The sequence below is a fragment of the Salminus brasiliensis genome, chromosome 18 (genome assembly GCF_030463535.1).
Source record: "Salminus brasiliensis chromosome 18, fSalBra1.hap2, whole genome shotgun sequence".
Taxonomy (NCBI): Eukaryota; Metazoa; Chordata; class Actinopteri; order Characiformes; family Bryconidae; genus Salminus; species Salminus brasiliensis.
This window is the reverse complement of record NC_132895.1, coordinates 20854072-20876587: the sequence shown is the minus strand read 5'-3', so window position 1 is coordinate 20876587 and position 22516 is coordinate 20854072. Positions and strand designations below refer to the sequence as shown.

The following is a 22516-nucleotide window of genomic DNA, read 5'->3' as shown; positions in this document are numbered from 1 at the left end:
GGCAGGAGAACAGTATGTTCATGATGAAGAGGGGCAGGAGAACAGTATGTTCGTGATGAAGAGGGGCAGGAGAACAGTATGTTAGTGATGAAGATGAGCAGAACAGCAGTATTTTAGTGATGAAGAAGAGGGGCAGGAGAGCAGTATGTTGTGATGAAGATGAGGAATATCTGCTATTTCTATCACTATTGCTACGTATATTAATAATTAACTAATATTAGTTACAGCAAATAGCAATTTACTACTAGTACCACAGTTACAACACCGACTACGAATAAGCTACTGCTACTATAGCTACTCTTCTACAAACAGCCAATACTACTTCAGCCTGCCGCCGCTAATATTAGACTAATAATAATAATAATGATGATATTCAGAATATAGATGTTTAATCCTAATGAACTGTAGTGATGAGATCCAGTCGTTTACATGTACAGCTCGTGTATATGAATGGTACAGTCTGCTCAGTTCTCCCAATAAAGCCCACCACGCACAGCCTCCCCTTCCCAATCCCCTCTCTGCTACAGCGGCGCTCGCGGTGGTGTTGATGTTGGGTGAATAGAGCTCGCGTGACCCCGTTTTTGCTGCTCGCACCTTTCTCACTCTCTCCGGCGCGGCGCGGGCGCGCGCACTTTCCTCGCTCTTGCGCTTTATTTTTCGCGCGCGGCACGCGGAGTGGAGAGAGAGAGAGAGGAGGGAGAGAGAGAGAGAGAGACAGAGAGACAGAGAGTGAGAAGCGCAGGGAGCTCGATTCCGTCTCTCTCGCGCGCTGCTGCGGCCGGGCTTGGCGGAAGCTCGGCGGGATACATGCGCGCACTCCGGCTGCTTTTGCGCCGCCGATGCACGAGGAAATATGCAGCGAAGCTCGGCCCTCTTCCTCCTCCTTCTCCTCTTCCTCACCGGCCTGCTCGGACTCAGCGCGAGCTCCAGTTTCCCAAGTAACATCAACATAGGTGAGTGGAGGACGGCACGAGCTCGACTCCCCTGGACCTGCTGGCCCTTCTCCGGCGCGCGCGTCTAAAGTTTCCTGACTAGAGAGTAAACGGAGAGCACGAGAGTGGACGCAACTTTAGTTCGGCGTCCTTTTCTTCAGCCAGAACAGACATTTTGATTTCATACGGTTTATATTTGGTTTCTATTCCAGCTACAGTGTCCTGAACATATTGGGGGGGAGACGAGGAGGGGGGGGGGGTCTTGAAAAACGCATACTGTTGTTGTTACGTCTCTTTTGTCTGCGAGAGTCTGTTTATGGTCGGTTTCTGCTGAACGGCTCCGTCTCTCCCATCTTTCTCTCCGCAGGGGGTCTGTTCCCAACCGACTCCCATGAGTATGAAGTGTTCCGCTTTGCGCTCTCTCAGAACCAGGAGGTGCCCAAACTGGTACCACAGGTGGACATGGTGGACACAGGCAGCAGCTTCGCCATGACATACGCATGTAAGTTCTCTCCGTGTGTGACATATTGAACAATATCTGAGTAAAATGTAGCGCGATAAGCGCTGTGCTCGCCGTCACCTGTTAGCCGAGGCGTAACGCTGTCACGTGACACGGGAGCGTTTCGGCCATGCTGTGGAAAATGAAGGTGACGTGAAGATGAACTAGCGTGAGACATGGAGAGCCATGGCTTGGTTGACGTGGTCATATCATGGCTGTAAAGTGGACCTGCTGGACACACACTGCACGAATACAAGAGTGAAAAGTTGTGCAGCGAAGGTTCAGTGGTCAACAGTCAGGCTAGCTGTTTGGCTTTAGGGGGTACGGCTGAGCTGCAGTTTTCTAGATGAGGCAGATATGAACAAATATGAGTATGAACAGACATGCTTCAGCTTCTTCTTCAGTCCTCTTTGAAACCACACTGGACAGTCTGATTGTTGTCACATCAGATGTATCCAGTCTTCATCCCACTAGCATGGTGATTACACAATCCTCACTTAATTGGACTGGCTGCAGCAGAACGTGAGGAAGCCGGGTATCGTTTCATCTTTAGGCATGTTCACTTATCAGACCAAACAAATCTGATATTCCTCTGATCCCTGAAAGAGACATTAGAAGGTTCCGCTGTCGCATTGTTGGGAAGATTACAGCATGATTTGCTTAACATGAAGAATCTCTTAACATCAAAGGGGATGGTGTTTGTGGAGTGCGAAGGCGAGAGGTGCGTTGGAGCGCTCCGAATCCCGCTGATATTAGCAGCTCCTGACAGTGCGCATGATGACGGCATCCTCACCCAAGACTCAGCTGGCGGTGTCATTCAGCGACTGCTTCGTGTTTGAAGTCGGAGGTTGACTCAGGCAACTGGCATTATTTATTTCAACTCCAGCCAGAAACTGTCTGAACAATGTATGACCCCCATTGACGCAGTGTAAGAAGCCCCACGATCAGGGAGGTTTTTTAGCAGGGCTCTGAGATGTAGAGAGGTGGAGGCAGGGGGTGCAATGAAGACCTTTAGTAAAGCATGTTTTTGATTGTGGATCTGTATGGGGAGTAGTCCCGGGTGAAGGCCTCACTACAGAACATTGTCAGTGCTGAACATTGTCAAGTTGTTAAGTTGATTTGAAGTTTCCAGGAGTTAAAAACTGACACTTTGAAAGAGAGAACATTTTACAGACTCACTGCAGTTGATCTATCCATGATCCGCACACAAATGATTTTTTTCCCGGTGGTCGATGTGGTATAATGACACAACACTAAACAATACGTGTGCTAAATTCAGTTACCTAGCTGCTGTTTTTTAATGGAACATGCGTTTAATGTCCTGTAAGTACTAATGATAGACACAATGAGTGTAGCCGCTGTAGTGCCCCTTGTGGCAACAATCAGGGTGCAGATTGCGCTTGCGTTGCATTATGAAATGTGTAATGACACATTTTTGAACGCAGCTACATGTGAAACCTGGTCTGCACTGGCATCCGTGTTTTAAGTAGTTTTTAGGCCTAAATTGAAACTCAAAACAAATCGTATCCCTGGTCCTAATCCTAACCCGGTTTCTAATCCTAACCTGAGTTCTAAACATAACCCCATTCCTAAACGTATCCCTAGTCCAAATCCTAACACTGTTTTTATTCCTAACCTGATTTCTAAACCTAACCCTGGCCAAAATCCTAACCCTGTTTCTAATTCTAACTTGATTCCTTAACCTAACACTCGTTCTAATCATAACCCTGTTTCTAATCCTTACCTGATTCCTAAACCTAGCACTGGTTCTAATCCTTACCTGATTCCTAAACCTAGCACTGGTTCTAATCCTTACCTGATTCCTAAACCTAGCACTGGTTCTAATCCTAACCTGATTCCTAAACCTAACCCTGTTTCTAATCCTAACCTGATTCCTAAACATAACCCTGTTTCTAATCCTAACCTGATTCCTAAACCTAACACTGGTTCTAATCCTAACCTGATTCCTAACCCTGTTTCTAATCCTAACCTGATTCATAAACCTAACTGGTTCTAAACCTAACCCCATTCCTAAACTTATCCCTAGTCCAAATCCTAACACTGTTTTTATTCCTAACCTGAGTTCTAAACCTAACCCCATTCCTAAACTTATCCCTAGTCCAAATCCTAACACTGTTTTTATTCCTAACCTGATTTCTAAACCTAACCCTGGCCAAAATCCTAACCCTGTTTCTATTCCTAACCTGATTCCTTAACCTAATACTGTTTCTAATCCTAACCTGATTCCTAAACCCAACACTGGTTCTAATCCTAACCATGTTTATAATCCTAACCTGATTCCTAAACCTAACCCTGTTTCTAATCCTAATCTGATTCCTAAACCTAACACTGTTTCTATTCCTAATCTGATTCCTAAACCCAACACTGGTTCTAATCCTAACCCTATTTTTAACCCTAACCTGATTCCTGAACCCAACCCCATTCCTAAACTTATCACTGGTCCAAATCATAACACTGTTTTTATTCCTAACCTGATTCCTAAACCTTACACTGGTTCTATTCCTAACCCTGTCCCTAATTCTAACCCTGTTGCTAATCCTAGACCCATTGCTAATCCGAACCCCAATTCTAATTCTAATCCTGCTCCATAATCTTAACTTAATCCTAAATATCAGTTTGTTAATAACATATGTGGATGATCTATTGAAGGATATCCAAATAATCCAGTTGTTGTTTGTTGGTGAAGTGTGTGCTCTGGGCTTTGTAGTCAGTGAAGTTCCTTCTAAAATGCTCTTCATTATATTATGGTTTACACCGATGGTGCCCTGAGAAGCCTGAGCTTCTGTGGTGCTTGCTGGTCTATAGAAAGGGAATAGAATTTGCCATTGGGGGGATTGTGGAGATGTTTATTTGCAATTGATCCTGAGAGTGATCGTGTTAGGGTGTGTATGTGAAGTGTGCTGGGAGAAGGAGGGCTTCAAAGCAGAGCAATGCATAGGCACCGCGTCTGTATGTCTGAAGTGTGAAAGCAATTATATGGAGCTAATTACCTACATGGCTACAGAGTCTTCTCCGTGGGGTGTGTTAGCAGTACATGGTCTCTGTCTCATTCCCCTTAGATGTGATACTCCCTGGTTCCACTGAATGTGATGGAGGAGAGGAGAATAGGAGAATAATGCTTTTTAGGCCATCAAAATGAAATTCTGCCCCTCATAATAAGATCCCAATCTTATTTACTCTGTTTGTTCCTTCTGTGCTCTGCCAGTTGCTATCACACCAGGCCAGGGAAGCTGAGAGCTATCAGAAGGACGAGAGAAATGAAAAAGAGCTTTGGGAAGCATGATTAGAAGGGAGGTTCGTCTAGTTCGCTGAACTCATTCGCCACATTCGCAAATATTTATCTGTTTGTTCTGGCGAGAAACAAGTGCACAGACTTGACAAAAAAGAGGTTTGTCATCTATAACTAGCTCTCCACTTTTAGAGCGTGGTTGTAAAACTGAATATGAGATTCTGTGTTTTTATGTGCTTTGTGCTATTGTCTTTGTGCTCCGGTGCTTTGAAGTTAGTCTTCAGGTTTCATATAACAGTGCTCAACAAAAATGCTGTTTACCAGTGGAGTAGAGCATAAAAAGCCTAAAACGAAAAAAAAAAAAAAACCCGGAACAGTTGCGGTGCCCTGTTATGCGGTCTATTGTAAGTGCCTAAGAAATGCCAATTCATGCCCTGAAAATGTCAGCCACACAGTGTAGCAGTGTGCAGTAATATAAATGTCTGTTAAACCTAGTAATTTCATGCTCATTTCGCTCTGTTTGTGTGTGCATGATGTGCTTGTCGGTTGCTGTCCTTCTTGAACTCCATTCCCTAGCGAAAGATTTACTATTAAATAGACACAGAAATGCAAATGTAGAGTATTAGTCACAGTGCCCTGTAGCCAAGATACGCATTATCATAATCTGTCATTGAAGATGATTAAAAGGAAAGCAACACGTTCATACATAAGCGATGTGCTGGCCAGTGCATGAATTTATGTTACACTAATATGTGCATGCAGTCCAGCGAATTTCACAACCCCATCAAGTGAAGACTGCAGCCTTCAAGTGGCCCTGTCATGTACTTTTTCTTTTTCCATCCAAATGTATACTTTCCCCTTTTCTTTACATTGCCTCAATAGCCACATTGTCCAAATCAACTATGTCGTCTTATGGATTACCATCAAACAATCTTTCCTTGAGCATGTTTACATGCATCTCCCAGCTGGGATGAGACCTTGGCGATGTCAAAAAATGGCCTGATGTGTGGCACAGTGCTGGCAGGGGTGTAGGTACACGAAGGGGACTGTTTATGCAAACACATGCACAGTGCAGTGCAGGTTTGCTGTGACAGTTGCCTGAAAGGGCTGCCTAAGTGGCCGTGTCTCAGAGGAGCTCCGCTAATCGTTCGGCGCAGCCCAGCTCAGCTCAGCTCTGCCACGTTCATTTAATCTATTATTCATCGCATCATAGCTAAAGTGATTATTTTCCGAAGTTAAGACTTGTGCGTATGTAGCAGCGCTCCTCTCCTGCCTGGCAGAAGTAGAAGAGGAGTGCAGTTGTTAAAAATCCATTTATGCAGAAGGGGGGTTGGTAATATTTAACTGGAGTCGGACAGGTGCTCTTTGTGGGGGTGGGTAGTGGTGGTGGCGGCGGTGAGAGTTGAGAGGTGTTTAGAATTACCATATCAAGGAGGAGATTGCATATTCAGATGATGGAAAAGTCCAGCAGGTTGTGGCAGAATATAGTAGTTAGTAGTATGTTTAAAAAAGTGATTACAAACTGCAGAGTGTTCCTGGTAAGGGGACATAGGACACACAAGACCCCACACAAGAACTGCAGGGTTAAAAAAAATCTTTCTACAACCCAGCGCTGCTGTATACTATATAGCAGAACACATGATGGGTTATCCACCTGTTAGGGATGCGTGACAGAAGCACTGGTCAATATTGACACATTGTTCAATTAGGATCAAATTTATCATGTTTCTCAGCTTGCTGCATATATTGGGGCATGTTTGTTCCAGCCTATAAAGAGAAATATGACAAATATTTTATAGACACAAAACAAAACCAGTGATGGACATTTTCTGCTCAGAAGTAATGACTTATCCAAAGAAATGGATATATAAAGACTAGTGTAAGGCAATTTAGGTTTAGTCCAAGATTAGCTAGCTAGTGTAACTAAGTAACTTTCGCTATTGTAGCCAACTTCAAAACTCTTATGGAGATAACTTTCTACAGCTGTAAATTGGCAAATATGGTAAATATAGCTACAGTACCCCTTACCTACCGGAAATACTGAGTAACACAGCAACACAAACAGCTCAGAAAAATACAGTTTATAATATTGTTTGTACATATCATATCTCAATTGGTTTTACTCAATAATAAGTGATAGAACCTCTATATTTTATGGAAGTTTCCCCAATGATTCTTCGCTGCTGTCTGAAAAGGCAGTTTAATTGACTCTTTTCTTACTGACTTCTTCGGGTGCTGTTAATTAACGATGAAAAATGATCCATTGGCTGAGTTGTTACTGTGACATCAGAGACTGGGTTCCAGCAAAACTGTGGGAATAACCCAACAGGTATTTGGGTAGACAGAATGACCCAGTTTTTAGTTTTTACAGTGCACAGACTACTGGAGGGTGGAATAGTATTCCTACAGTACAGGTAGTGGTATAAATGCTTTTTGCTTTGGGGTGGACTAATGTTACATTCTTGGCAAAAAAAGATCTTTATATTGTGCAAAAAAGACTTTTTAGACCCGATTTTGAAATGAGAACCAGGTCCAACAGGTTCTCCATCATGGAAAGTAACTATTCACGCATGCAAAGATCCAAGATTTGTCATGGTCATACATATAAAGAAACATTGCCTAAAATACATTGAGTAAAATGTCTCTCCATTTATTTGATGTTCTCCACACAAGTTCGTTTAACGCACTTGAACAGGAATCTGATAGTAATGAATCAAGAAGGAGTTTAGTGTGAATGCAGGCCAAAGCCGAAGTCCCAGGAACATTGACAGAGCAATTGATCGACACATGACCTAGTTCTGTGAAATTATTGAGAGGACTCGTGTGAATAGAAGCTAATGAATTACGATGAAAGACGATAACGTATTCCTAACATAATTAAACCAAGATGAGCCTTTAGAGACAGGTGATTTAGGATTTGCACAGTGGGCCTTAATCAGTGTAGAAGAAGATGAAAAATATCTGGAAATTAAGGTGATTCAGAAATAAAGATGTATTGGATATTGGTTATTTGTGCCAAGGACAGCACATTCTTGAGAAATGTTTTTTTTTTTATGGCATATGTGAATGCATGTATTCCATTAAGAAACTTTGAATGGCTTGAATAAACCCTTAAACAGTTGTGCCACTATAGAACCCAGTATAAGCCTTCTACTGTTGAACTCGATGGTGGCAATACAGGCTGAGCTGGTGAATTTCAACACAGCTTGATAAAATGTTTTTATAAAGAGAACTGATGAAAAATAAGAGGTAATAATCAGAAACCAGCATCATCAAACAAAGCATCATCAATAACAGCGCCCAGTGCTATGACATTTAAATTATTTAGAAGTGTTCTCTTGTTTATTTCAGTTAAAGAAATGTAAAAAGTATAAAGTTATATTATATATATATTATAATATTCTTAGCCCATATAATTGTTATTAGCATCAGTCACAGACTAAAATGAGAGTGGATTTTATGCTGCTGATGTTGAAGTGATAATTGTCACCTGCAACACTCTACTGTCTCACAGAACACTGAAGGTACATCCTCCTGAGAATCCTTAGCATTTGTCGAATATGATGGGGAGCAAATGGCAATTGTTGAAAGCTGTTAATTAGAGCTGTATCTAATATTGTGTTGGGATTATATTGCTGTGTGCTACAACTGCAATATGACTTGCAGTGTAACTCATCCTGCACTTAACATTTCCATGTGACATTTAAAAAGCTGTAGTTTGTGTAAATTTGTTAAGACTTCTGACGTCTTATTTCGCATCTGAATGTCTGCCCTGCTTAAGAAGGACTTAGCTATCTGAAAAGGAGGAACTGCACATAAACGCATTGTTTTGTGTGTGGCTTACAATTATTTTGGATCATTTTTGAAACACAGCCCGTTCTAAATCTTAAATAACTGAAAGATCATATAAAATAACACTTTCCAAATTTCCAGACTAATATCATACTTTTCATACTATATCATACTAGTATCATATTATCTGAAGCCCATAATGTAATAGGCATGTTACAGTTCGAATTTCTAATAGTATGATAATCAAAAAATATCACAGTTTCACAGTGTCACAGTATTACGCCATTATATAAACAGAAGCAAGGAAAAATATTATTTTATTATATTATTATAGTCTTTACCATGAACAGAATATTTGCTTTTTTGGGGGGGTGGGGATGGGGGGTGTAAAATACTATTACATCCAATACAGTCCATCCATTGCTTTTATTTATTGAAGGATATTTTGTATGGCTGCTGGAAAGAAAGCATTCAGATGCGTCTCATTTCGCATCTGAATGTCTGCCCTGCTTAAGAAGGACTTAGCTAACTGAAAAGGAGGAACTGCACATAAACACATTGTTTTGTGTGTGGCTTATAATTATTTTGGATAATTTTTGAAACACAGCCCATTCTAAATCTTAAAGAACTGAAAGATCATATAAAATAACATGAAATGTGAAGTTTTAGACTCCTGGGAGCTGTTAAAAATGTGATAGCTTTTTTATGTATTAGCTTTTTATAGCTTTAACAAGACATGTTATTTCACTTCCTTCTGACAGACCTACATTGTTCAGTGTATTTTCAGATTCATCTTTCCGACATGCCTCATGTGAAGGAAATCCTGGCCTGAATAGACAAAGCACCTGCAGTGGCATAAGGCTTTATGACAGCCTGTTCAGGGCATTCATCTGATCAGACCCTCTCAGCCCTGGTTTCTACACATATCAGTCCCTTTATCACCCTGACAGGCAGCCAAACCAAATGTCCGTAGCATGTCAATCAGCAAGGCTCCAAAGGGGCCCATTGAGTCAGCTTACATCAGACCGAGACTCAGAACAAACAGCGCTTTGTGGGTTCTCCCTGTGGATTACATGGCTTTCCTGGAGGGTACTGAGGCGCTTGTACCTGCTTGGTAACTGCGAAGGTGAACCCAACAAGGAATTAAAAGACTACAGAACTTTAGAGAGAAAATGTGCCCTGATGTAAAAGGGGTGTCTGAATGTGGGGCCTGCTCTCTGTCCTCAGCTACAGGTCATAATCTGATATCGTCACTCTTGGATCAGCTGCATGGCCTTTAGCAAGAACTTCCAGCCCTCAGAGGATTTCAAAATAAAGCCCTGTCACACAGTCAAGACTGTGTTTGGCTCTTGCAGCATACACTGGCTCGGGGCGCTTCATTGTTGATTGCGTATGACAGGGATCTCATTAGCCTGATGTTGTTGGCCACTAGGAATATGCACCTGTCCTGAGGGGATTATGGAGGCAGCTGGGAATTAGAGTGAGAAAGATAAGGCATGTTTATGGCATAAAGACCGTCTGTGAGACACTGGATGACCTTTGTCCTTCACTGATATTATAGGACGACTAAGATAGATTTAGTAATCTGGCAATCATGGTGAATATGTGTGATATCATACAGAGCTAATATTGTGGTTCAAAGAACAGACATTGTTTTAATAAAGCTTGCATGTGTGGTGGCACAAATTCATTTTGTAGGGCAGTTACCAGACTAATATCATACTTTTCATACTATATCATACTAGTATCATATTATCTGAAGCCCATAATGTAATAGGCATGTTACAGTTTGAATTTCTAATAGTATGATAATCAAAAAATATATCACAGTTTCACAGCATAATACAGTGTCAAAGTATTACGGCATCATATAAACAGAAGCAAGGAAAAATATTATTTTATTATATTATTATAGTCTTTACCCTGAACAATAATATTTTTTTTGGGGGTGTGTAAAATACTATTGTTACTTACATCCAATCCAGTCCATCCATTGCTTTTATTTATTGAAATGTTTTTAAAGAGCACAAAGTTGTTTGAAACAGGGGATATTTTGTATGGCTGCTGGAAAAGAAAGACATAATATGATAATATAATTTGGAGAGTAAGTTTTTCACAGTCTTCCAAACTAATGATATCCTCTTGACAGCTGTCAGTATAAGCTAGAATATATATGTGTGTGTGTGTGTGTGTGTGTGTGTGTGTAGACACATGTTGAGCAAACAAAGCCACTAACCTTATGAATATAGGTTTATGTGATATTAATTTAATTCTTTTAGCTAAGCTAAAAAGCAAACTATAGGCTTATCACTTTGTTTTTATTCCTAAACAATACAAGTCACACTGGTGAAGTGATAAGTGTTAAAGCTAGTCCGTTCAGTTTGGGCCATAAATAAAAAAAAAAGGCCACTGCTGTGGAAATGCTCATTTATGCTAGATCGTAGACTTTTAAAGCACGTAACACACGTATTGACATTAACACACGTATTGCCATGTTTGCAAAGACATTCCGGCTGATTGAAACCTGTTTAGACCACAGCTCATATTCCCAATTCAGGTCCACTCAGTATACATCAAAACATGACTGGTTGATTCTGGTACACTTTCATGTTTACTGTCAGTAGAGGTGTAATGATACACTCTGCCTATGATTTTAATCTGAATTTTGATATTCTCAGTATTCTGTTTTGGACATCATAAAAAAAAAGAAAATGAATGAATAAATAAATAATCCATGTTTTTCAAAATAACCTAACTGCTGTTTTATTAATGAAACTTTACCTAAAAATAAACACCATGGTAAACACCACGCTTTGACAAGGCAGCACAACTAACTTTCATGCTGCATCTGTCACTTCGCAGAGAGCGACGTCTATAAGACTCCTTCAGGTCCATTTAAAATCAGAGGTCTTGCTGTTAGCCTGCTGTTTCTCTTGGAATAACTTTCAAAAACCCAAGTTTAGAGAATCTGTGTATTCAAACTCTGACAGAAAGGTGAAATTAGACCAGCTCTGCCATATTTGAACATGTTGATGGCTATATAGGCTTGGATAAGCTAGCTAGCAGGATAAACACTGCAGCACTAAACAAGGCTTAAATCACACACATTTAAATGATGAAGCCTCATATCTGAAAGCACAAAGCTGAGTAAATGGTCTTATGGTTGTTGTGTACTGATTTCAGGGACATTTAGCTAACTGGTTCATCCAGGTTTGCTTAATTTCCCTTTCATTTAAACTCAGCATGACGCTAAACTAGCAACTATGGTGGGCCTGTTTTCCCACAGCGCTCTCTTCAATGCATATGGGGGAATGAGTTTATTTGGACATGTACTAGATAGACACAGAAGAAAAACACGTTGTCATTTTAAAATATCATTCTCAGTTTGAGCTGTACAAGTTAGTTTATATTTATGTTAAAGTGGTAAATGCTTGTTGTGCTAGACCAGTGTGTACAACTGTCTTCTGTTTGTAAAGATTTTGTTGAAGTATTTTAGATGTTTGATTCTAAACTCTATTGCCGGCAATTAAGATATTTTGTTGAAAATGCAGATATTAACAGAGTACAGTATATATGAAGGAACTCATTGCTAAAGTTAAATATGTATGTGTAATATGTAATTACATAATGACATTTTAATATTATAGTAAAATGAAAGTAATTACTCTGAATTCAAAGAATGAATTATCTTCCAGGTTATAAGCATGGGGTGGAAAGAGCAGTTTAAAGAGGGTGTGTGTGTGGGGGGGGGGAGTTAAAATCCAGAATCTTGTAACCTCTTTCTGTTACATCTTTACTAAAGAAACCAATCCACCAATCCAGCAGCTGAAAAAACATGTTTCTCACTATTATCACATCTAATGCAAAGCCCATACATGTTAAACCATTCTTTATAAAAAGAGATACTAAATAAATGATCATAATCCATATCAATTAACTAAATGCAATATGCAATTCATAAGGTACAGTTCCAGCCAAATCTATGCGGGTCTGTGCCGGTCTCCTTTTTCCCAATCTGAAGACAGGGGGAGCTGAAACAGAGCATGGGCTGCCAGAGCAAGCTGATGCAGGCACTTTCCTCAGATCTCCACAGGGGAGCCTGGAGATCAGAGAGGATCGCTTACCTCTGGACCTGGGTGTCACAAACATGGAAGCGTTGGGTAGATCGCCTCGGGCCAAAGGCTGCTTTTTCCGTCTCTGACCGCACATTCCACCTCGCATACACAATCACAGCCGTGCAAGAAAGGCATCCTGCCACTCTGCAATCACCACTGCTTCAGAATCTGTTAAACCATGTTCTTTTATCTGACATTGGAGGAGGAAAGACTGATAAAAAAGAAGCTATGCAAACGCACATGGAAATATACGGTTATCTCTTCAAGTGAGAGATAATGGCTTTGTGCAGCCTCGCACAGCTGTTTTATCTCCTGCAAAAAAAAAGATACATATCTTGAAGTAATGACAGAACATTTGTTAATTTGTGCTATCAGTGCAGTGGCTGTGAGAATGCTGCTGATTTGTATGGAGGATGATGTATGAATGGAGCTCAGGGTGGTGGGTGGAGAGTGAAATAGTAGAGGCTCACTACTGGAGATGCTATTCCCAGAGGAGAGTGGGCTGTTCTGGTTTGGTTTGAAAGTTTGCTTTGCCTGAAGGTAAGATTTCAAGTTCATGTGTGTCACTGTAGTAGCACAGCCTTCATTCACATTTCTTTGAGCCCAAGCGAATCGAAATAGCTCAATGCAAATGACAAGACACTCCATCGCAGTGATGGGCGTAGTGGGTCAAGTATGATGTCTGACTGTAGTAGCTTCACTTCTGCATTAAAGCTAGTTTGGCCTCCTGAATGGGCCAAAAATAAAAGTCCAGAAATGCTTAGGCTTTATGATACTTGATTAATTATAATACAGACAAAAATAACCTTCTAAAAATAAGGTTCTTTAGTTGTTATATATAGAACCATCACAAATCAAAGATCTATTTAAATACGTTTTTAATGTTTTTTTTAAGTGCCTTTCAGTTGCCTACATAATGTTATAAGATCCAGTTATTTTTTTCTCTATTGCACCTTTTTTTATTCTTCCTCTTATTATTACAAACTTGTTGTTCATTTAAAAATGTCTGTATGACTAAAATGATTTCTATCTTGTTGTATGGCCACAGAACCTTTTTGTTACCGTAAATAACTTTTTTCTGTCTAAAGTCAATGGGAATAAAAGTAAAATTAAATTAACAATGAAAAATAAACTGATACTGCAAATAAGTGAAAATGGGGCAGGATGGATTCATGCTAGCTGATCCTTTTAGTTTCTAAAAGATTATTTTCTCCACCTACTCCCTGTGTTCTGTCCTCATCTTTCTAAAAAAAGGCAGACAGTTTAGTCTGTAGTCTGTGTATCCATCAGTTTCTCAAGTGTTTTAGGGGGTTTGGACCTGTGCTCTTGTATACCCCCATCATGTCTCCCCCTGCTCAAAATGTGGCCCATACTATACATATCTCTTGGACAATGATTTATCACCTGTTGGGCACCATTCCCGGATTTCTCTTCAGAGACGTTATCAGCAGTGGAACTGCTTGAACTGTTTGTGCAGTGAAACTGCTTGAAATCTGAATGGTTTGGGTGGTAATCAGTATGAGTAATATTGATTTGATTACGATTCAACATCTTTTATTAATGAAACAAATGGAAGTGATGTGGCTAGTCAGCTGGAAGGTTTTGCAGTGGGAAATTGTAATACTAGTAATAGTATTAATTTGCCTTATCTTTCCTAGTAGCCTTGACACAGTGAGCAACTTCAGCATTTGCTGAGAGGCCAGGTTTAGCATGTGGACATGGCATCATGTAGGAATTCACTCATTTTAGCATTATCAATAACTAACTTTAGATTTTTTATAAACGCCATTCCTCTGGTACATTCTTTAATGGTTCAGCCATAATTGCACCCATGTGGCTCTCATTTGCTTCTTTTGTATGGAGCTTATTCAGACCCCACCCACCCCTCACACATGCTCTTCTCACTGCTGCTGTCCGAGACATCACTGTCAGACTCTGCAACCGCTTCTACCCCAAGCAATCAGACTCCTTAACACACAAGGACTGAGCTGAGACCCTCTCTCTCTCTCACACACACACACACACACACACACACACACATACTTCATACACACTCACATATACATCTCTATGATTCTGTGTTCGCACATTAATGTTTGTACTGTATGTATCTGTACTGTATTGTTTGTTTTCCATGTTACACCATAGTCCTGGAGGAACGTAATTTCGCTCGACTGTGGTCTTGTACTCAGATGGAATGACAGAAGCCTCTTGACTGGACTTGACTTGACCTGACATGAGACACTAGCTGCCACTCATCTGTGATAAAATTTGCGGACACTGTGATATTAGATTGTGTGGCAATGCAAGTTACAGCTATCTTACATGTTTTTTTCCACTGCTTGTGTTCTGTCAACATTGTGTTATCAGTTAACATTTAGAAAATAGATTTTTAACATTGTGTTTTATGAGTCAAAGACCACAGCTTATGTGTTTCTCTTAGATTTTATCAGTGATGTCGGATATCGTCACTTTCAAGCAAAAACCTCATATCTAAAATGTCAACTTTTTGATCTGATTTACAAACAGTAGTATTATGTCTTTGTGTCAGTACTGCGGTTGATGAGGCCTCTGGTTCATCCTGTTCATCTGTAGATGGACAGTCCTTACAAAGAGAAGAGATAATGAATTCTCATTCAGATCAATGATGCCCTTATTTGTTTGAATCATTGGAACAGTCACACATAATTGTCAATCAGATGAATAGATGAATTAATTGTGAGAGCCAAGTGTGTGAAAGTGTAGAGTAATAATTAGTAAAGAGCTCTTATACTTCTATGATCCTTTGTTAATCACTTAAATGGCAAATATGAGACCATTATGGAGTATTATTACCAATTCTATGAATCCAGTAGAAATACTGTCTCTATAACAAAGATATAATTGCTTGTTATACAGAATGCTATGGAAACAGTCAGCCTGGCTTTCAGGAGCTTGAAAAGTTTCATTAGAACAGGATAAATGAGTATTTGGAAAATTCTTGCTTGTTAATAAAGGGCCTGGTAAGTCCCTGAAATTCAAACCGAGCTTCTGCCTTTTTCTTCTAACTGTATACTTTCTGTACTGCTTATATAATAGTTGCTAAAACATTCAAAGTAGTGACTATTTAATACTGTATAATAAGCTTTAATGTTAATGACTTATTTATAACTTGAGCTGTTAATAAGTTATTTCATAAATGATTCATTTCCCTGATTGCATTGACAAGTTATTTTACCATGTTTTGTCACGTTCGGCCTCATGTGTAATAAGGATGCCAAATGAGGTATCTAAAATCAGGACTGGGCTTCCTAACCTTCTGTTGTTCCTTTTCACAGTTTGCTCCCAGTTCTCTAAGGGAGTCTACGCCATCATTGGTCTGTACGACAGGAAGACCATGAACATGCTGATGTCGTTCTGCGGGGCTCTGCACGTCTGCTTCGTCACGCCAAGCTTCCCTATTGACACCAACAACCAGTTTGTGATCCAGCTGAGGCCCGAGCTACAAGACGCCCTGATTGCCCTTGTGGAGCACTACAAGTGGACCAAGTTTGTCTACATGTACAGTTCTGACTCAGGTAACGAATAAAGATTCATTACACTAACAAAATGTTCTCCATCATACACACATTTGTTCATTTGCAAAAATAGTTACTTAAAGAAATATCCATTGATAGGTTGTTTATGTTTTGAAAACTATTGAAAGGTTGGTTAACACACTTCATTTAATACCCTTCATTTTGTAATGACTAGTAGCATAGCATGTCTCCACAGAGTAAATATATATGTATATGTGTGTGTGTGTGTGTGTGTATATATATATATATATATATATATATATATATATATATATATATATATATATATATATATATATAGCAAGAACGATGTGCGTCATTAGGGCTTCCTGAGAGAGCTAAACAAATTCTAGGGTAAAGTGGCTTGGTGAAAAGGGTTTCTGTGTTGGGTTCCTTTGCTGATGTGATAAAGGACAGAGTGTTTTATGAAGTTCTGGGGCTTGCAATATATAGATTATAGTGATTTAGAATGAGGAGCTAGAATCTGGAGTTTGCTGTGAAAGCTTTGTAATGTGGAAATGTGAGGAGGAACATGATACTGTGCAGCGATATTCGGTTGGGCTCTGAGTATAATGGCCTTTTTGCTATAGTCTGATGTTTCAGAGCCTTGGGAACCACAAGATTCCACTGTGGAAAGGCCAGTAATTACATTTATCCATATGGTGTGTGGAGGATGCCTTTACTCACTTGACTTGCAATAAACTTAATTTACCTGTAAATTGTGTATTTATTAATATATACAAATCAATTGTTTTCCATACTGAGTTAATCTAATTTCTGAGGCTTATGAGGGAGTGCATTCATCTAAATGTGAGTTTGTTAAATGTGAGGGAAAAGATAGTATGTTTAAAAAAGTGGTACGTCTTTGGTGTAAGGCTGAGAAAATTGGCTGAAAAAAACATTGTTATAGTATAAGATAAGATAGTCCTTTATTAGTCCCGCAGTGGGGAAATTCTCAAATATATAGTATAGTATAGTATATTTCCCATAAGAAAGGCTTTCTGATAGATTTTTCAGCATTCCAGAGAACACAGTTTCATTTAGGGCTGCACAATCTATGGTTTTACCATCGTAATGTGGGCTTGTGCAGTAGTCACAGGATGTGTAAAGTCGAATTAAATGAACACATGATGCATTTTTGGGGGCTGCCAATACGGCCAATGCATCCCACACCTGGCTTTAGGCATGGTGCCAATACTTTACTTTACTTTACTTTACCTGCTCCACAGAGTCCTATGTTTTTGGCAGTACTTCTCTACAGGGACTAGACAAGCTATGTATGAGCATTTGCACATCTGTTTTTGGAAATAGAGTGTATTCGACGTTTTGAGGCATCTGCAACATCAGTGTGATAACTAAATAGTTAATTACCTTAAATAATTATAAAATAATATCAATAAATAACACTATGGGATAACCGCTGGTGGATTATCTGTGCACTGCATTCACCAGTAAAATACACATAGATTTCTGAACAATTTAGTGCATGTTTTAGGTGTTTTTAAAAGCCACTGTGAGCAATATGTTCTCTATGTATCAAATATAAGTGTTATTTAATTTCTTTTTCAAAATAATTAGTCAGATGGTCAAACAAACACTGAAGTTGTAAAGAACTAACATTTTCTGGCAATTATTTGATGGTTCAGGCTTTCAGGGGCTAAATAACACTGATAGCCTTCCTTTTAGTTAGTAATACTGTAAATAATCTGTGTTCTGTGTTTTTGTTAGTTGTCATACGTGTTGCTCTCACCAAGACAAATTCCTTGTATGTGTAACATACTTGGTGAAATAAAGAGATTCTGATTCTGATTCTGAGCTTCCTCCCTCCATGTTTAAAGAGTTCCTACCAAATGAATCGGCAAGTAAAATCCAGACCATTGTTGATAGCACTGGTTTAAATACCATAAAGACATATTTTTCAATTCATGCTCAATTTACTGAAAATACCCTACACTTGAATGAACAATATTGGGGAAAAAGAGTGATTAGGATTAGGATTTGACTGTAATAAGCATTTATGACCCAGGCTTAGTTAGATACATATTGTGCTGTGCAGTTTTTACAGTTCCCTTGTGTTTAGTACACTCAGGACATGGAAGAATTTCTTGTCTGATGCCTAGAGAGGCACCTTTACTTGTGACTCATTGTTGAAAAGGAACTGGAATCCTCAAATGTCCTTTCTTGAGCATGTGAAGTGACTTGATCATGTGTCTTATCATTGCTGCAGTGATTGGCAAGTCCTTAGCCACTTTTCAAGGAGAAAGCAAGAAAAAGTAAGGACAGTTGCGAAGGACAACTAAAATTATGTAACATGTAAATCCTTCATCTGCATATGAAACCTGTCTGGTAATGGGTTGTTGTTTGCTCAAGGAGCTCTTCTCCTGAGTCGCTGAACCAATGGGATAATTAATTGACATGTTTGTCTACCAAACGTTCATCGTCGCTGAACTGATCAAGGTTAGAGAGTGTACTGTGACACTCATGTTCAAACACCTCTGGAACCCCCCATTGCTCTACTGTTGCCTAGATACAGCAGCGCTCCGGCTCAGGGCTATTTTGAACCTTTTAAGTAACTCCTTATGTGTCTATGTGTGCGTTAAAATGAGGCAATTCTATTCAAGCATTCTAGCCAAGCCTGAACAGTAGACACAAACCGAGACACTATTTCACCTTGTTTTTACATCTAGGTCCATTGTGCCATACGTGCCAACCCTTGACAATGCAGTAATCCAGCCAGCTGTAATAAAAACATGCAAGCATTTGTAATCACAGCTCACTGGAGAATTTCTGATAAAAGTGTGGATACTAAACTTTACACCTAAACAAATAGAAATACGTTGAAAGCGCGGTAGTCTCAGCCTCACTCCACCCACACATAAACAGAGCTTTGGATATCAGTTGTGTTTTAAACATCACATTTTTGCATAAATTCAGCAGGAAAGAAAGAATTGTTTTTCCAGCTAAATTCTAGTCACCTCTCTAAAACAGCAGGCTGTGATTGGCTGCATTACATATTTGTCACATTATATTTTTCTGTCAAAACAGACAGTCCTTGGAAACGTTAAGCGTTGAAAAGACTTCCATTTCACATGGGCCCAAAGCAGTGTCCTTGTACCCCCTACACACTTATCATATAATATCGAATATGGGCACTTCATTTGGTGAAATCCCTTTTTTTGGACTAGCCTGCAACGACATCACGGAAATAAAAGACAGCAATCTTGGATCACTAATAATATTATATTGTGTATGCACAATATAATATATGGGTATTCATGTGATTTTATGGACAGACAACAGGTTTGTGTCATGTTTACATTGTGTTGTATTGCTTGTGATTCTCTCACATAACAAGCCAGCTGTTATATTTACTGTCAGCGTCTTGTATAGTGGGAAAAAAAACATTACTCCCTATGCAGTTTTAAGTTGCCTTTGAACTGAACGCTTTCACTCCCTATCATTTGGAATCTCACTTAAAATGTCAGAAATTCCTTGTTTAGACCACTTAACAGGGAACTACTGGGGTGTTTGGAAATATGAGGTGTTAATACAGAATCTAAATAAGGTGGCAATGTAATTAATTCTGTACTACAGTTGGTAAATATGTAATGGTAATATCTTGGTACTTAAGACACAATATGATTTATATGTGATTTATATATTTGTGTAAAGTTTTGAAAAAAAAATCAGTGTATGCTGTGATTCAGTTATTTCAGAAGAAAACTTGTTTTATCTAATGTTTAATCTCAAGTTTAAACTTTGCTCATCACACTTTAATATTTATAAAACAGGTATGAGAGGAAGACAAATTAACATCAACAGAAATTTGTCATTAACATGTTTAGTAGATGCTTTACTCTGGGAATACAACCATTCTTTACGCTCATGTATTTAACAATCCAAATTAATTTACAATGGCAGAAGGATGCAATGTCAGGAGTTTTGCTTATTATACTCATATTGGGATATTATAACAGTGTTTTTGGTGCCTGCCTGACCCTGTTCTCCCGTGTGCAGGGAACGGCTTCTTCTTAATGCTGCCAGAAACTGTCATCTCACCAGAATGAAGTGCATTTTGGTAATCTATCCGTCTAACAATGGGTGCAGAACAATGGTCGCCGTGGGAGGGAGTGTGGGGGTGGAGGATTAAGGAGCGGATTAAGATTTTTAGACTTACTGAAAGATTCTTAATTAGAACACTGTATTCATTAAATAATTACTAAAGACAAGTTTTAGATACAGTGCCAACAGCAATGCATCTGCCTACTGTGACACCTCCAGTGCCCCTCCCCATGTGAACGTTGAGTAATTTACCGCAGTTACAATCAGTTTGTTTTGAATTCAGATGAAGATGCTGCCAAAATAGAAGTTGGGACGTGTAATTGTCACAGAAAGTGAAAGGAGCTTGTGGACTGAGGCAGTAGAGGAATATTATCAGGTTACATAGCATTACGCAGTTCTTACACACTGCAGTTAGCAGCGCGTTGAGCCTGGAGTAGGAACAACAGCGGCGCTCAGTGGAGAATCACAATGATTAGTGCTACATATCGCTACTTTAAGATATGCCAGAGCAGTAACGAAGCTTGTTGACAACTAACTGCTGACAACAGGTATCCAAGTTCCAAGTTATTGCTTCATAAATTAAAAGTATTAGGATGTACATAAAAGTAACGGTGCCACAGCCTTTAAACCTCAAACGCAATATAAATCGCAATACCGCACATTATATTGAATCACAAGCCCTGCATCATAAAACAGACAGACAGGTTTTTGCCAATTGTGAGCCCTATTATCTTTTAGCCTGGTACAGTAATAGTCAAAACCAGAAGTGCAGTTTGAGATAATTCCAAATCAGTTAACCTTCTTGCTCATACTGTAATGATCATCATTACTTGTTGTTTTTATTACAGGTGTTATGATTACAGCAGTTGGGGTTAGATCATTTTAATAATACACTTTTTACTAATCATTTATCATCAGGAGCAATAAACCCTAAAAACCCCATAAAATGCAGAAGGTGGCATCAGATTGGAGGGAGCAGGTGAGCTTTGGGAAATACACAGGGTGGGTGTAGAAGAGTAATATAAAAAGACGCTCTGTGCTGAATACAAAATCCATCTCTCCGGGAGTTGTGTGAATGCGGCGGATTTTATCTTCATACCAGTAAACTTGTAAATAAGGCTTAATCCTTTTTTGGCATACTGGGCTAAGACTAATGGTAATGGTAGGCATCACTACATAGAGTATAGTGTATAACAAATGTTGTGACTGGGGTTTACTAAGGTAAATGGGGTTGGAGGGGGGGCTAATTTCTAACCCCGGCCCTGATTTGGACCTTTGTGTATCCGTACCTCTTTTAAAAGCAGAATGTTGGAATATTATACTGTATCTATTTTTTTTTCTAGTAGAAACCATAGGCTTCTAAAAGTTAATGTAATCAGTTGCTGTGCAGGCTTGGTTCTTAGGCTTCACAGAAAGCTAAAGAATCTTTAGGAAGGACAGATTTTCATGTTTTAAATGATTGCATCCAGGACTCACCACAAAGGATTGTCTGGATGTGGGCATACTGAATTGAGCGGCTTTCTGCGACCTGCGGTAGCACTTTACACTATAGTCCAGGACTAGTACAATATGAACATATTGTACCATATAATACCATATTGCGATTGTAATATGCCTTCCTGTATGGAAACCTTTGATGTGACATAATTAAACACATATTACCCTGCATTACTTTGAACAAACATATTTGTTAGTTGAATCACTTAAATGCTTTGATAATTAATGAAGACACATCTATACAAACTCATCTTTAGCAGTTTAGGATAATCTGAGTACATTAACACAAACAGAAAAGGCTTATTTGCATATTACAGCCTTTAGTGATATCAGTACTGTCCAATATTGCAATAGTCCAATGATGCAGTAACAGTCAACAAACAATGTATCTTGCAGTATTATGGAAGAAAGAAGTCTTTTCCAGGGATTCAGGTATAGTAGGCATAAGGCATAGTTTTTTGCATAAGGCACTCGATCCACTTCTTTTTTTAAACTGATGCACAGGGGATTGAGCATCATGTGGAGATGGTAGGTAATTAAATGAACACAGCCTCCAAAACGTCCACTTGCCAGTCCGCACAGATGTTTCCGGAGCTAAACTGTAATAAGCTGGATGGATAGAACGTGTCTATCTCCACAAAGATGTGAAAAAGGCAGTCAGGAAAAATCGCCTCACAACAAGGAGCAGCGTTTTTTGATTAAAACGAAAACAGTCCCCTGAATTGGCTGCAAGCGAACATGGACAGAAACGGAAATTCAATTTGTGTCTTGGCGTGACATCTGGCGAATGTGCGATGTTCAGGTAAGTTCGA

The 22516-nt window shown here is 39.3% G+C and overlaps 1 protein-coding gene across 2 annotated transcripts in view; it reads left to right on the top strand.

Annotated features, from left to right (window-relative positions):
* The first annotated feature begins 508 nt into the window (after nucleotides 1–508).
* The window catches only part of gria1b (glutamate receptor, ionotropic, AMPA 1b), an 84369-nt gene continuing 62361 nt past the window's right edge, over nucleotides 509–22516 (top strand). For both annotated transcript variants that reach the window (XM_072662241.1, XM_072662240.1), the window contains exons 1-3: nucleotides 509–953; nucleotides 1300–1434; nucleotides 15906–16145. In XM_072662241.1, coding sequence (XP_072518342.1) covers nucleotides 854–953; nucleotides 1300–1434; nucleotides 15906–16145 — 475 coding nt within the window. In that variant the 5' untranslated portion in view covers nucleotides 509–853. The remainder of the gene's footprint in view (nucleotides 954–1299; nucleotides 1435–15905; nucleotides 16146–22516) is intronic.